Below are 16,722 nucleotides of genomic sequence, written 5' to 3'. Positions count from 1 at the left end.
GTATAGAAGGGACCCCAAAGGAACCAAAGTCCCTTACAAGGGGATGTGCTTTCCCAGCGCCTTTCCAGACCTGCCAGAGCAGTAGAGGCACCTGCAGCTAGTGTCCACTAGGTGGTGACAGAGTCCCAGTGATGCCAGCAGAGGCTCCTGGGTCCTGGTTATGAGGGCTCCCTCCAGCCCTGGAAATGAATGTCTAGGCCACCGGCCCCCCATTTCAGGCCAGCCCTGAGCCTGTCCACCTACCCCGCCAATTTATTACTTTCATTTTATAGCACTGTGACGTTTAGAAAGCTGACTCACATGCCTGCTTCAGCTGACAATGTCCTGAAGGTAGACAGGGCAGGCACTACTGTACCCCAGTTTACAGTTGAGGAAAAGGGACCTCAGAGCAGTTTTGAGTTACAGTCAAGGTCACACAGTGAATGGCAGACTGGCCTCAGACTCAGGTTCTCTTGACTCTCGACATCAGGTTCTTTCAGCCAGAACTCAGCTGCCTCTGTTCCTTAGGGGGTGCCCAGCACAGCAGCCATCACGCTGTCAGTCAGAGCAGAGCTGGATCCTTGATTCCACGGGGCCATATGCTGCACCCTGATGGGGCCCATCTGGTCTTCAAAATGCTGCCAGGCCCCAAGGCCAGGGCCCAGCTCTACCTCATGGGACTTGAGGGCACTCAGAGCAGCAGACAGTGCCAGGCAGCATGGTGACACTACCCTGCAGAAGCCCGCAGCTGGCCCCGCTCTCCAGACCTGCCCAGGTGTGAGTGGTGGAGGGGATGGGCCTGTGGCCGAGACGGGACTTAGGTCTGCCCTGGGAAAGGCTACTGAGAGTGAAGGAAAGGCTCTCGTGCCCAAGTTTCCAGCAAATTCTGGCAGGAATGTGAACGAGGCAGAAAAAGCCGGGAGCTAGAGGCTTTGATTCAACACAGGACTTCCCGCCTCATTACAAGGAGTTGAAGCTGTGAGAACATACAACTGAACGGAAATTGTCAAACCTGGGTGGGTTGGGACCCCCAGGGGAGGACATCTTCTGGACAGGCAGCCTGGTGGAGAGGAAAGAACAGAGCTGATGGAATGAGAAGTCTTGGCTTCAAGCCCCACCTTCACCACCGACTGCTTAGAGTCACAGCCTCAGTTTACCCATCTGTAAAATGTGGCCAGTGCTCAGCACCTCACAGGAGCTGTGAAGACAGAAGGGAGGCTTCCAAGAGTCCCCCAAATAGCAGATCCCTCTGGGGGTGAGTGGAGGGGTGTCGAGTGCTCCTGCCCTATTGAAGAATCAGAACCAAAGAAGGAGCCTCTCCCTTGGGTCAGGGAGTATGTAGGGCGAAGGCCATGACTTTCTCCTTGTTGTCCAGCCCCGGGGGCTCCATGAGGGGACAGACTTGGGGGCTGGGTGCCAGGCTGCATCTCTGCACCCACCCCCTGGGGAGAGGCGGAAGAACGTCGTGAGCAGCAGCTTTGCTATTAATGTAGTCAGTAAATAAGTAAAGGAGGGCTTAAGCTTAGTGTACAGGCCATCAGTTTAGAACTACAGGGTAATTAGCGCTGCAGGGGGCTGCAGAGTCAGGTTTAAATGAGTGAGTTCACTTTCACTGAGACGCGCCCGGGAGAGCAGAAAACATAGCCCAGAGACGAGCCCACCCTCCTGTCAGCCCACCAGGGCCAAGGGCTGGGGGTGGGGATGGCGGGGTCCAGAGCCACAGAGAGAGCTGGGGGATGGCCCCCCATCATGGCCGGGGACCAGGTGTCTACACACGCGTGTACACGTGCACACACACACACACACACACTCCCGTACACACACAGCGATGCCCAGGCAGCACCCTGCCTGAGACGCGCCGCTATCCTGGGCTGGTGACTCCTCCCTTTGCACGTGACAACCACAGTTCAGGCGTCTCTATGAACTGACATGGGCAGGTGTGAGGGGAAGCAGGGCCGCCTCTGCTGAGGTCCGTACGCAGCCAGTGACATGCACACGTGGAGGTGCCTGGGTGGCAGGTGATGGGCACCTACTTACCCAGTCCCACCGTCCCTGGCAACTCCGACCTCAACCCCTGATGCTAACTGCCTCTCCTTCCCTCCTTCTCCCCGTCTTTCTCCCATCTGTTTATTCAACAAAGATTTATTGGGTACCGACTGTGTGCCAGACAGCGCTAGGCTCTGGGAATATGAAGATACACAACACACAATTCCTGCTCTCAGGGAACTTAATGTTGGGTTAATGGTGACAGTTAAGAAAGTGGATGATCACAGTGCACTAGGACAATGGGACCAGAGGGGCACCAAATTCAGCCTCAGGGCGACCAGGGGAAGCTTCTCTGAGAGACTAGGGTTTGCGCTGAGACCTGAATAATGAGAAGCTGAGACCAAAGGGAGGTGAGTGTGTGGCGGTGATGCAGTTCCTAGATGAGGAAACAGCACACGCAAAGGCCCACAGGGGACGAGCTCGGTGTCTTCCGGAAACCATCTGCGGCCAGGAGCACAGGGTGGGGGGTGGCTGAGGACACTTGCGGGGGGGTGATCCTGAGATGAGGCTGGGATGGTGGGCAGGGGGTTTTATCATGGAGGGTCTTGTAAGCCTTGTTCAGGAGTCTGAATTCCATCTGAAGAGTCATGAGGGACTTTAATCAAAGGAGTGACATGATGCTATTTGCATTTCTGGGAAATCCCTCTGGCTGCCACAAAGCAGAGGGTGGACAGAGGGAGGGAGAGCACCTGGGGTCAGTACCTTCCTGTTCTCTCCCCTTCCTGGTGGGGGTGGTGGTGAGGGGCTCTGGGGCAGCCGGGTGGTAAGCCCTGGCAGTATTGAGCTGGATGGAGAAGGCTGTGGCCTTGGACTCAGCTGGACATCTCTGTCTGCTCACGTGCCGCAACTTGCCGGAGTCTTTAGCAAGTCTCTACTGGCTCTGCCCCTGGCTCTCCCACCTCTGGTGGGAGGGGGGCCCCTCAGAGCGGCCGGAAGGAGAGCAGTTAAGGCTGATACGTGTGGCCCCAGTGCCCGCCAGAACCCCAGGAGCCTCAGCCAGGAAGGGACGTTGCGCCTCTGTGTGGGCCTGGGCGGGGTCCCACCTAAGTCCCTGACGACGCATCCAAGAGGGATGCAGCCCCTCCCTCGGCGGCCTGGCCCCTCCTCTGACCCCAGCAGAGCGCCCTCTTGGCAAGTCCGGTCCTGGAGGAGGCTGCCCATCGCGGAGGACTGGGGCAGAGGGCAGCTGCGCCTGGGCTGGCGGGGGGTGGGCAGGGGGCGGGCTGGGGGACTGAGTCAGGCCAGGGAGCGTTCTCAGGCTGGCCTGGCCAGGGCCCCTTTCTCTCCATGAGATCATATCTGGGTCAAAGAGCGTGTAAAGCAGGCAGACCCCAGCGGCCACACAAAGCCCATTCAGCCCGGCCCCTATTCACTCACCTCCTCTCCCTCAGAGACCGCGCACTGCGACCCCAGCGCAGCGCCTAAGCCCCAGCTTTGATGTCCAAGAACAGAAAACGGCGATTAAATGTTGTTTTAAAGAGGGAGCGCTCGCTGCCCTCCCATCTGTCAAGAGAAAGCTGAGGCCTGAGGGGGAGGAGGGGATGCAGGGGACTATGAAGAGGCGTGGGGAGCGAGCAGGGACCCCGGGAAGAAAGGGCCGGCTGGATGGCTTGGAGGAATGGTGCAGAGGCTCAGAATCAAACCAGATATTTTGGGGGCAAAGGATTGTTTTCCAAGATGAGAAATATGGGGAGAGGAAAAGAACACTGGAGAGACACAAAGGCCAAAAGAAAACCCCAAGAGAAATGAGAGAGAGAGAGAGAGAGAAGGGGAGAGGAGTGGAGAGAAGGGAGAAAGGTTGGGTGAGAGGAACAGGGAGAGACGAGGCGAAGGAAAAATGACAGACCAGAGCAGAGAGGCCAGGAGAGGAGAGAAGAAAGTACAGCAGGACAGAGCAGCCACCCGGCAGAGGGACCGTCATCCGTCCAGGGAGGCAAGTGTAGCCCCAGGTGCTTTGCAGCTCACAACCTAGGGTCACATAGACCCCAGCCCAGGGTCCCAGAGCACAGGGGCTGAAAGGCCCCTCTTCCAGTCAGCGCCCAGAGCGGGCAGGTTAGGCAGGGAATTGGGCCTCCCTGCAGGCTGGTGCCCGGAGGGTATCACATGAAGGATGGTTCCCAGTGACTCCCGCATGATGCTGGAGGCCAGGCTGGCCCCTGAGGCCTGGCACTGGCTTCACACCCTGGAGGGGCCGTCACCACACTCCCTGCTGTGTTCCTAAATCTTGGTGACGAGACGGATTATTTTGATTATTCTGGTCAGCACTGGGCAGGTCGGACGGCCTCGGGCAGAGGTGTTGAGCCAGCGTGTCTGAGATTGGGTGGAATTGGCTTTCCGGCTACATTTACCGGCAGGGCAATGCTCCCATCCCCAGGGAGAGGAAAGCGGACACACCCAGAGGAGCAGTCTGGGCCCTGAGATGGCGAGACGGGAGGAGTCGAGCCCACCACCTTTTGTGCAAATGCTTTATTCTGTGAGTGGAGATGCTGGGCTTGCACCCCCGGCTCAATCTCCTTTCTCCACTCGGCCCAGCTGCCGGACCCAAGGACCTTTAACTGGGTGGCAGCTTCTTGTTGAGACACTGATGAAACTCACTTGGCTGAGAGGAAGAAGAAGAAAATATCTGTATAATAAAGACCAGACAGGAGCCCCCTGCCTCTGGAGTCAGGAAAGAGTGAACCTGATTTGGAATCAAGAGATCTAGATGCAGGTTCTGCTACTCACCAGCTGTGTGACCGGAATGCGTTATAACCTAAGCAAACATTCCAACCCAGTGGCTTAGAATGTCAGCTCCTGAGGGCAGTGGGTTGTCTGCTCTATTCCTGCTGTATTCCCGTGGCTTACGGCGGTAACTGTGCAAGTTAATGGATGAACGTCCATGTTGAAGGGATAAATGGACAAGTGCCTGCTTCATACGTTCATTGTACCAAGGATCAAATGCTATTTGTGTATTTAATGATATTTTTTAAACTAAAACTTATTTGATAAATATGTCATGAAGGTGGGTATGCACCTCACAAATGTGGCATAAAAGTGCCACATAAGTGAGGCTGGGGTGTAATGTATTCTCTTTCCCATCCCCAGACAGAAATCTTGGATCCTCCCCACCCAAGAAAAGGCAGAAGGGGCAAAGCACTTTTTAAAAAGGGGGGACACTTCAAGCCAGAGACAACTGAATTAACTTTATTCTCTTCTAACTGCAGATTCAAGGTATACAACTGAACATTGCTATTTTTCTTATGAGACTTATAAATAAAAATACAAAAAATGTTCACTACAAAAAAATCTACTGTTAGTAGGATGTAAAAAATATTCTCTTTGCTATAGAAGGCACAAACTTCACTTAGTGACACATGGAGAGAGAAAAAAACCTGCAGCAGTAAATTCATTTTTTTTTTCTTTTTCTTTTTAAACCTTGTCAGAAACACTGAAATTACAAAGAAACGCATCAATCTACACGAAACGAAGGCAGATGCGGAAAGCTGCAACCAGGACCGCACAAGTTCGGGTGAACTGCTTCTGGGCTAGGACAGAGAGGGCTGGCGAGCACAATGCAGGGTCGCAGGGCTGGGCTGGGGCCAGAGGGGGCAAGAAGAAGGGGAGAGTGAAAGAGAGAATGAAACAAACAGAAGTGAGAGGGGAGGGAAGGGAGGAGGGATGGAGGCAGGGAGAGAGAAAGAGAAGAGAGAGAGAGAGAGAGAGAGAGAGATTTGTACAAAAAGTAACCAGTAAAATTGAAGAAACAAAATTGGGCAACCTCCTAAAATTAGGCTAAGAGGAGGTGCTGAGGTAGACATGAACTAGAACATCAATTAATTAAAAACACTTCTGTAATACAGAGCAATTGGACGGGCACTTGTGCTGTCACGACAGAAGACAAGCCATGAAAACAAACAGATAACAAAACAAAACATAATACCCAAACCAAAAGGCTTAGTTTCGCTTGGTCCAGCAGGGCAGCAGGGCCCTCAGTGCTATAATTTACATACATATATATATATATTTATCTTTATATATATGGGTCGGATGTCATGGTGCACCACCACGGCCTCTTAACCTTACACAGATCATGCATAACACTATGTGAACAACTCCTATGACACACACCAGGAGGCTGGTACCCTGTCTGCAAACTGGGATGCCAAGGACTCAGGGAGGTGGGGCTTCAGGCTAACAGGCCTGCGGGGCCTGAACACCCTCTCCCCAGCCCTTTTCCCCTGACCCAACTCCCCTGGTCTGTCTTGCACTCCTCCTGGTCGGCTGTGCCTTTCTCCTCCACCCATCAGCCTCACTGCGTAGGAATAGTCTGGCCTTCTTCCCCTCCTACCGAAATATCCAGGTAAGTGCCGCCATGAAGCTCCAGGAAGGAGGAAACAAGATGGGAGGGGAAAAAAGATTTAACGTAGCCCTAGGAGGAACGAACACAGTCCGATCTTTCCCCCCTTTTCTGTCCTATGTCTCGTGCCCCCAGCTTTCACCCTCGTTGGGCTTGCAGGGAATTGGCCACAAATCTCCCCCAGTCCCCCCAGAGTCAGAAGGCTGCCCCCGCCGCTGGTCACTCCCCTGTAAGGAGATGAGCCAAAGGGCCCCGTCCCTCCAAGGCCTCAACACCCCAGCAGCCAGTCGTACCAATAGCATCCGGAAGGGTACCAGACACTTGTGAAAAATTGCAGCAGGTTTTCTGTTTTTTTCTTTTCTAAACATGGAAAAACTGTTCAGGCACAAAGATTAAACAAGCCCGCGTTGCATCCCTGGATTGTACGGAATCACTGGGTCCCCCAGCCTCCCTTCCCACCCCTATACCCCAGATCTCCCTTCCCCGTATTCGTGGCCTCCTCCAAAGCAGCCCAAAGCAGCAATGATATGTATGTACTATTTTATATCTCTCTCTTGCTATATATATATCTCTCTATATATTTGTCTATCCTATATACACATAGGATTTTAATGCTTTGAATGAGTGAAGGAGTGAATAGGGAAAGAGCACATGAGTGAGGGGGAAATGTCACCAAAAGCATTAAGGGACACGCTTATAGGAGCCGAACATAGGAAAGGAACTATTAATCCACTTGGACTTTCCAGGCTGGAGAAAGCTCACTGTGCTGGGTAAGGCAGTAGCAAGTAGGGTTGTCAACAGTACCACAGCCAAAGGCAGCAGGGTGACCAAGGGGCCAGATGGCAAAGGAGAGGGATCTCACCTGGGGAGAGAGCAGTCTCCACCCTCCTCGTCTCCTTAGCCCTCTTTGTGCAGACACATCTAAAGCCTCCAGATAATTTCTGACCCTCACCTTGGCCATTAGGCCTGGCCACCTTGGCAAGGTCAGAATTCTTTTGTCTTTGTGAGCAGGAAGTTGGGAAAGAGACATGTTGGAATCTCTTCAGGGTGTCCGGGGCTTCATGGGAGAGGAGGGGCGAGTCCGGTACAGAGGTCTCCCCACTCCGCATCCTTCAGAGACCCCATGCCCCGACCCTCTCTCCCTTGACCAGGATCCCTCCCTCCAGGGTGGTAGGGGCAGGCAGGGGCTGATTAGGTACCATCCAACGCTGCAACACCAGATTACAACAATACTGCGTGATTTAACACACAACCGCACACAACAAGCACACGCACACACACGCACGTACAAAGGGATATTTTGTTGGTGGTGGTGGTGAATTTTTTTTTGTTTTTTTTTTGTTTTTTCCTATTCACATTACAAAAGGAAAGGGCAAGGTCCGGTAGAACTGATGAAGGAACTAACAAATATTACAAAAATATTACAATTTGTAAATATTAGCTCAACCCTCTCAGCTTTTACGAACAGCGGAGGAGACCCGGCTGTGTGGGAAGGGTAGGGGAGACGGAGAGGGGTCAGCTAGGTCTATGGAATAGTTTGATTTTTTTTTTTCCTTCCCCACCGAAGTTGAATGACATGTTGCTGTTCAAATACTGTTTTCTGGGATTTACAGATCCCCTGAGGGCCAGCCTGTCCCCCTTCTTCCCAGATTGGGGGAGGCGGCAATAGTGCACAGAGATTTCTTACAGACTGCCCCTCGCCCAATGATTCCACTCTTTTCACATTATAAACATGACAACTGCTCTAGTTACATATTTCAAGTTTAACTTTTTTTTTTCCTTTCCAAAGCACTAAGTCATTATTATAGTTGCAAAATAGCATCCTCCCTACATTATCATCCCCAATCAACGGTCTAGTGACCCAGTCCCCCCCAGTCCATATCCCCCCAACACACAACTTTTAAGGCCTTCAGATTTGGTGGGCGAGACTACAGGGGAGGGCGGGAGGGTCGGGGCCGAGGGACAGGGGGGTGGTCACAGCAGCACCCATCCCTCCGACTTCCCTGTATGCCTCACAACCCTTCTCCCCAAAACCGCTTCCCTAAACCACTTTTTAAAACCTAAGATAAAAACGCAGCCACAACTTTCTCAGAGAGAGAAAGGAAAGAGAAAAAAAAAAAAACAAAAACCACAACTCTTACAAATAAAGCATGAGATGAGACGGGAGGACCCGTCCCAAAGCGAACACAAATATTGCAAATGTGCTTTCCAAAAATTCGGGGAGGGGAGGCTGGGAGAAGCGGGGGGGAAGCAGGGCAGCAGGATGGGAGGCGTGAAGGGAACCAAAGAACTGGACAAACCTAAGAGGTAGCTTTTAGAAAAACAACACCCCCGCCCCATCGCAACAACACCCAGGCCGGCTTTGTCCCCAACCAGCCCTGAAAAGAGACCAGTTTGGGCAATGCTAATGCACACAGAGGTGGGGTCACGCCTTTGCAGGGCTCTGAAGAACACAGGCCCCCAGACCCGGACGACCCAGCAAACTGTAAGAAAGGTGGGATTCTCTCCAGAGTGTTTTGGGCAGGATGACATCACGCCTGGGCCGAGCCGGCTGTGATCCTGCCGGGCCCCCAGCACCCCGTCCGTCCCCGGCAGGCACCCACCTTCTGCCTGGGCCTCCCATCCCGATCCTGAGTACTCAGCCCCTTCCGCACGGCCCCCTGCAGCTGGGAGGCTCATCGCTAGGGGACACGGGGAGGGCCTTGGCCAGCTGAAGCCCATTAAACTCGCCATTAACTTACACAAGAGACAGAAAAGCACGCTCTCCCCATCCTTCCAACCCCCAACCAAAAAAGAGATACAGGCAGGGGTCAAAAAAGCTCATGAGGTCACAAAAAACTGAGGTAATTCAAGTACAATGTGCTAACAGGTGAACAGAGGACACAGAAAAGAAGCGAAACATAACACGAGGCAAAGCGCTCTCAACTCCTTCTCCCCCACCTCCTCCCCGTGGACTGGGGGGCCCTGGGAGCCAGGAATTCTGTACCGCCCTCTGGACCTGGGTTTTCCCACGGAGCTCACCAGGTCTGGGGTCCCACGTGTTCAAAGGGTCCCCGGCACGACTCACCGACACCCTCCCGGGGCAGGGGTCCCCCTCCAGGTGTAGGGCAGCTCTGGAGACGGACATCCACGTCCCTCCATGGGCAATGAGCCCTTTGATGGATCCCTCCTCCTGGGGGCTGAGGAGGGCCGCAGGGGGTTTGCGTTTGTGTGTGTTAGTATGGTGGGATAGTGTGTATTTAGTTGTTTCCTTTTTCCATTTTGGAAGCAAAAGCAGCTCAGCAGGAATCTGGCTTAGGACAGGGCTGGACCGGGATGGGCCCTTCCATTGACTTCGTCTGTGTTCTCAGAAAGCTGAGGGTGCAAGTGGGGGCTCTGGAGTCAGACACAGTTTCCCCAACAGGGAGCTGGAGGATGAGGGAGACACCCGGATCCATGGGGGGCTGGGAGGACAGGAGTCAAGGGGGGCCGGGCAGCCAGGAGCTGGGGGAGGGGCTGAGAGCCCTGAGGCTCCTGAAGACCATGAGGGGGCACCCAGGTATGGCGGAGCGGAAGAAAGCAACAGATGAACTGAGCGACGGGAAAGGCAGGGGAACCCCTCCCGGCCCAGTCGGCCCCCAGCAAGCTAGAGCTGCCATCGTCTGTGTCAGCCAGTGAGCCCGCCCAGCCCCAGCATCTGCAGGCCCCCTTTCTGTACCCCCAGCCCACCCACCCCTCAGCCCCCACCTCCCGAGGGGTCAGTGAGAGCACGGCAGGCAGAGGTGGTTTGGCTCTGATGGGAGGAGCCCTCCCCCCTTCCAAGTCTCCATTTCTGGACACAAAAGGAGGATCTGGGCGGAGGGAAGAGAAGAACATCCCACCATCCGAGCTGAACAAAAGCCCCTCCACCCCCATCCAAGAAGAGCAGGCCAAGCTCCAGCCAGGAAAGGAGGGATGGAGGCCCAAGGGGAGGGGCTCAGCCAGGCATCCAGGTCACCTGGAGCCCCAGAGAGAACCCAGAGCCCGACAGCTCCCAGGTTTCCTTTTCCTTCTCTCTCTCTCTCTTCTTTGTTGTTTCTTGTCTGTTTGTTTTTTGTTGTGTTTTCTGCTCGGTCCTCCTGGACGTCATCCCGCTCCGTCTCTACTCCTCTTGTCCCCCGCTGCCCCCGCCGCAGGCGCCTCACACGTAGCACAGGTAGAGGTAAGTCTTCTCTATCCTCCAGTCGGGCGGGATCTCCTCGGGCTTGTGGCCCTTCATGTGCTTCTGCATGGAGGACAGGCTGGGGCAGTACTCCGTGCAGATGGTGCACTGGTAGGGAGAGGCGCCATTGTGCGTTCGCAGGTGCTTGATCATGGCCGAGTAGTCCCGGGAACGCTGGTGGCACAGCTTACACTCAAAGGGCTTCTCACCTGTGGGGGGAGGGCAGGAGAAGGCCAGGACAGAGGGAGGGGGCTGTGAGAGCCGCCCCAGGGATGTTCTGCGCCCTCAGCGCCCCCTCGGGCTTGCTGGAGACTCCCGTCCCTCTAGGTCAGCACTCTCCACGGCAATGGATGCACCATCCAGTGTGGCAGCCGCCAGGCACATCTGGATCCTGAGTGCGACTGGGAACTACATTCTTTTTTTTTTTCTTTTTTAACTGAAATATAGTTGATTTACAATGGTGTGTTAGTGTCCAATGGATTACATTCTCAATCTTGTTCACTGTAACTAAAGTAAACAGCCACATGTAGCTAGTGGCCATGATGTGGGCCAGCTCCAGCCCCTGGACTTATTCTTAACTCTCTCAGGGGCACGGACTCTCCCCTTCCTAAGAAAGGAAAGGGAGGTCTAGAAAAGGGCCCGCGAGGCCTCTCAAATGCTTAGGGATGGCTCTTCAGCACGCAGTTCCTTCCAGGGGAGCAAGGGGATGGAGTCCTTACAGGGCTACAGATGATGGGGAACACAGGTGGGGTAAAACTGAGGGGACCCCATCCTGCAAACATGCTACACCTGGGAATGGCTACTCCTCTAAGGCTCTAGAGCCTGCCCTGGACCCTGCCTTCCCCTTTGGGGCCAGAATGGTGGAGGGACAGAGAACCTGGGAGTGCATGGCCAGACCCAAGCTGCGACTCGCCCACCCTCTGTTACACTCCCCTGGAGCTGAGCAGGGGATGTGAGGGAACCTTGTTCTGATACAGTAATTAACTGGCCAGCCATCACGCTATCGATACTCCTCCGTGCAGAGGCCCCTGCAAATAACAAAGTAATGAACAGCCAAAGTGATCTAACTATCGACCAGCTATTTACAAGAGTCAGCGCCAGTGCACTTAATGATACATCTGCCAGGTCACATCTCTGACAAGGGGCTCTGGAAAATCCTGGGGGTCACTCTAGTTGTCAGCAACGAGCACCCCATCCTCTCCTTGTGGCCCAAAGCAGAGCTATGACAACATGTGTCCTCTGCCTACTGCTCCCTCTGTCCACCTCCCCTCCCGGGAAAACACACTCTCTCCCCTGGGCCAGCAGGACCTGTCTGATCACCTCTCCCCATTCCTCTGCTCAGGCAGCTGTTTCCCCTGATCAGGGGAGCCTTCCTACTTTGCCGCATTCCACTACCTTCCACTATGTCTCACCCTCACAGGAAGTCCTTCTGAATATCTACCCCCCAACTGGCAGTGTGCTGTAAATGTTTAACAACTGGCTCTCCAAAAAGCCCTGATTTTGTAGCATTTGCTGATGGCCATGTTGTGAACCCTCCCACTGTAGCCAATTTTAAGCAACCAAGGTGATAACACAGAATACGGGGCTGGAAAGAGATGGGCACAATGGCTTTCCCAGGCAGGCTCAGGCCGGCTCCAGCATCCACTGCCCCCAACTCTGGCAACTCTGGATATCGGGACCACTTCCACCTGTTCTGTCCTCAGGCCCCAAGAAAACAGTTGCTCACATTTCTTTTAGGTAAAAAGGAACATGAAGGCCCTTTGAAATGGTAAAATATTATACATGTAGAGGGATTAGTAAATCCAACTGCTTCTCTAATCGTTGAACCGAACTCAATCTAACGTACAATTTTTCCCAACCTTCATCATACCCTAACTTAACGTCGCCTAGTTCTTTCTGTAACCCTCAAGTCACATGAAATCGCCTTAGCCTTCACTTTCAGCTCATCAGGCCAACTGACCCCCAATTCAGGATTCAGGAATGGATGTCCTCTGTGAGCTCTTGGTATGGCCGCCCGGAAGGCTAGTCTGGGCTCCTGGAAGGAGTGCTGTGATTGATTAGCAAAGTCGGCCTCGCCCTTGCAGGGAGGAAGTGGCACTCAGGTCACCGTACTAACCCTTAGCAGAAGCTGTTCCACTCCTCGGTTCAGCCTGGGACCATGGGCACCCGGGCTCCTCTGCGGACCCACCTGCCCCTGCCCACCCCCCGCCCCGGGGCCAGCTGTGTGTCCCCGGTACCTGTGTGCACGCGATAGTGTGTCTCCAGCTGGTGCTTGAGGCTGAACTTCTTGCCGCAGCCATTGCACTCATAGGGTTTCTCGCCCGTGTGGATGCGCTTGTGGCTCTTGAGTGTGCTCTCATCCCGGAAGCAGCTGCCACAGAACTCACACTCGTACGGGTGGTCACCTGTGGGGACAAGGGGCTGGATCAGGCCCCCGCCTCCCCCGGCCCCCTCTTCAGGGGACAGTAAGGCAGGTTCAGTGCGCCGGGAGGATGAGGCTGCCTGTAGTCGCCACCTCCAGAGATGACTGAGGGACCCTCCACCCCTGCCAGCCCCTTAGCATCAACAGGGAGCACGCCTGTGCACACGTGTCCATACTTTACCGTGGCCCAGTGGCCATCCACGCCTCAAGGGCCAGTCTCGGGAAAAGAGAGCCCGTTTGGTTCAGAGATGAACAGAGCCACCAGAAAGCAGGTCCCCTGAGGGCAGAGCAGACCCAGGGGCTTCGAGACCCTTCCCCCAGCTTCCTTTCCTCTAGGTCAGGGGCAAAAGCCATTCCAGCCTGACTCCCCTACCCTCAAAAAAGTCCCTCCAATTTCTCACTGTCCCCCAAATTCTTTCTGCTCTTTGCCTCCTCCACAGGTTTATGCAACCGTTTTTTCTGCGTCATTTCCTCTTCTCTCCTTGGCGAACTCCTAGTCACCCATCAAAGCCCAGCTCACGTGTCACCACGGTTTGGAAGTTTCCCTTTAGCGCTATTCCCACTGTCCCCTGCTCAGGCAAATTGAGTCACTTTCTCCTCTGTCCCCAGAGAGAAGAAATGTCCAGCATTTCGTCCTTTTAGTAGTAGTAGTACAATTTTTATGGCACTTTCTAATTAAAATGGCCCACATTTGTTGAGTGCTCACTACTGTGCTAAGAACTTCACATGGATCAATCACATCACGGAATCATCACAACAACCTTACAAGAAAGACAGTATCATTCTCATTTTACAGAAGAGAAAAATGAGATGTTCAGAGATGCTTAAACATGGTCCCTAAGGTCAAAGAGCTAATAAGGGGCTGAGCTGGGATTCAGATCTGGTTCCAGAATCTGGACACTGGATACTTACCGGACTGCTAACTGCCATGCTGTGTTGAATCTGCTGTGACACCCACCGTGCCCACAGACCAGAAGCACCGTGAGGGCAACAAGGGAACCTTGTTCATCCCTGTAGCCTCAGCACGCAACACAGAGTAAACCCTAAGCAGACGCTCGGGAAATGTCAGTATATGAAACTTGGGGAGAACTGCCTTTCCCCGGCCTGGAATCCATGCCCAGCAGCCTCCTTTCTGAGGCTGGGGTGTGGGGATTAACCATCTTTCCCTTTGTACCCAAAGTGGGGGCTTTGTGGGGATGAAAGGTGAGGACTTCAGCTACTTATTTATTACAGGAGTGAAGGCACAGACAATAAAGACAGATTGATCACCCCAGACTTCGTTCATGAATATTTAAATATCGCTGATTCGTCTTGTCACTGTAATTACAATTTCTCTGGGCTGCATCTCCAACAGCCATAGTTTACGGTAAAGGATGGCCCACTGTATTTCACTTGTCCCTCTGCAGATGTGCGGGGCTGCCAACCGTGTAATGTCCTCTGCATTTCATACATTTTCTTCAGCTGAAGGTTTAAGTCATCCACAATGACCTACGTTTTTTCATTATCCCCATGTCAAACTGCGCTCGTGCCTGGGCATAAATTGTCCTTCTCGTTATAGACTTGCATGCCTGTGCCTTCACTTCCTCTTTCAAATGATATTTTACTCTCTTCTCTCTCTCCCCTCCTCAGGCCGCTAACCAAACCTCCCCATTCTCGAACGCAAGCCCCTGCACCCACATACATTCTCATCTCTTCTGATGGCTCTGAAGGGTTTTTAAGATTCTGTGGGGAGAGGACGCTGCAGTCTGCTCCCTGGCGGGCTCTCTCACGGGTGGAAGGTTTGCAAGATGCTCCGAGGGTGTAGATGGGTGGGTGGGAGCGCTTCCATTGGAGGGGTAGGATGGAGGAAGCTCAAAGAGCAGAGCCACTCCAGGGGGCCCTGCCCTGGGCTCAGAGGAGAGCCTCCACGTGCAGATCCAGGGATGAGCAGATTCCTGAGTTCCTGGCACCTGCCCGCGCCCTCGCTGCCGGGGCTGTGCAGACTGGCCGGTCCCCAGCCGCCAGCCCCATCCAACCCCAGGGAAGGAGAGGCCCAGGCAGACCCTGCTCCTAATTAGCTGTGTGTCTAGCAGAGTGAGGGTTGGTCTGTGCACGCCTGGGCCCGCGTGCCGCTCTCTGCGTGTGGACGTCTGCACACACAGCCCCGTCTGACATCCGACTCCTCTCCTTACTGAATCGGCAACGATTACAACTTTAATCAAGAATTCAGTATCCTCATTAAGATATAAATAAATAAATAATAAAGCAAGGGCCACGTGAGACTTCAGCGGAGCCGGTAATGAAAACGTACATCGGCAGCCACATGGTGGGTTGGGGGATGGGCACTGCTGTCTGTCTGTGCCTTTCCCCTCCAGAGGGGGGCCCTAAGAGTTTAAAAAACAAAAGGTTAAGGCAGAGAGGTTGGCTTGGTCAGATGTTTATGAATTTAATTATGAAGTGGATCACATGTTACATGAGTTTAAATATGAAATCTCTCGAGTCAGCCCAGGGAAAGGAATAAAAAGTTAGGGGGGAAGAAAAAAACAAAGACACCAACACACACACACACGGATTTTGAAACATGGCAAGCACCTGGCCTAAAATCCTCACCCATGTCAGTGTTGCTACAATGTACACAAAACTGGCTGCAGAACTCAAAATCCAATTTGTGGTAGGTTGATTAACTCTGTAGCCTCTTTAATGAGCTTGACATTAAGTACAGGACAAACGAGACTAATGACAGGCCTCCTCCGGCTTGCCCAGTGCACCTGTGACCCCAGCGGTCTGTCCTCACCTGGTGGCCTCCCTGGCACTGTGGCCAAGCCCAGTGTCATCCTCCCCACCCCAGCCCCATCCTGTCGGCTACTCAGCTGCCCCACTCAACACAGCGGAGAGTTTATTATACGATGAGCCGTGTGAATCAGGGATCCATCAATGCCAAGAGCGCGGCTGGACTAACCTACCCAACACAGCTGCTGATGCTAAACACCCGGCCGCAGCAGCAAATGGGCCAAGAACAAGGGAATATTAATGAGGCATTGTGCCGGGTGTGCTCGGCCTGTGCAGGGCTGTGCATGCAGGGCCTCACTGGTGTGAAATCCATGGGTGTTGGTGTAGGCAGCACACACGCTCCATGTTTCCTAGGTTAAAAGCAAGTACTCCTCTTAAACGATGTCTGGAAATCCTGCCTCCCCATGGATCTGAGCCCTGATTGACACAGGGGCCGGGGGCATTTTGATATTGACACAGGGGCCGGGGGCATTTTGATATCTGAGCTCTTAGGAGCTAGTGTGGGCAGGGCAGGGCGTATCCTGGGTGGACTTAGCAGGACTGGGATCGTTCCAGTCCCATGAATCCAATGGATGGGGCCCAGCAGAATGCTCAGAAGTGGCTGAAAGGTAACTGGCCACCTTTGATAAGGTTGAACTTGGGGGCCTAGTGGGGGAGGTGTTGACAGGAAGGTGCATGTACTGGGTTGGCCAAAAAAGTTCATTCGGGTTTCTCGGTAACGTCTTACCAAAAACCCAAGTGAACTTTTTTGGCCAACCCAATACCTGCAGGGGATGCTTATGCGGTCACTACAGAGAAAGCCCTTGTCAGCATCCCTTCCTCCTCTGCCCTTCTTGTCAGGCCTTCCCCTCTTGAGACCTCCCCTTGTCCGAAGCCAGCAAATCTAAAAAGTTCTAAGCAAATCTGGTGATGCTAAAGCAATATGCTCCCCTGAATGGAAGAGCATCCAGGAGCAAGAGTCCAGGCAGGCTCCTTGGCGAGGATGCCTAC

General features: G+C 53.6%; 1 protein-coding gene across 7 annotated transcripts in view; it reads right to left on the bottom strand.

Moving 5' to 3' along the window:
- Nucleotides 1–10,095: 10,095 nt before the first annotated feature.
- The window catches only part of ZBTB16 (zinc finger and BTB domain containing 16), a 194,794-nt gene continuing 188,167 nt past the window's right edge, over nucleotides 10,096–16,722 (bottom strand). For all 7 annotated transcript variants that reach the window (XM_082626375.1, XM_082626374.1, XM_082626372.1 and 4 more), the window contains 2 exons: nucleotides 12,779–12,946; nucleotides 10,096–10,750 (listed from right to left, as the gene is read on the bottom strand). In XM_082626375.1, coding sequence (XP_082482501.1) covers nucleotides 10,521–10,750; nucleotides 12,779–12,946 — 398 coding nt within the window. In that variant the 3' untranslated portion in view covers nucleotides 10,096–10,520. The remainder of the gene's footprint in view (nucleotides 10,751–12,778; nucleotides 12,947–16,722) is intronic.

The sequence above is a fragment of the Mesoplodon mirus genome (assembly GCF_964341445.2).
Source record: "Mesoplodon mirus genome assembly, chromosome: 7".
In the NCBI taxonomy this organism is placed as follows: Eukaryota; Metazoa; Chordata; class Mammalia; order Artiodactyla; family Ziphiidae; genus Mesoplodon; species Mesoplodon mirus.
This window is presented reverse-complemented; position numbering and strand designations above follow the sequence as displayed.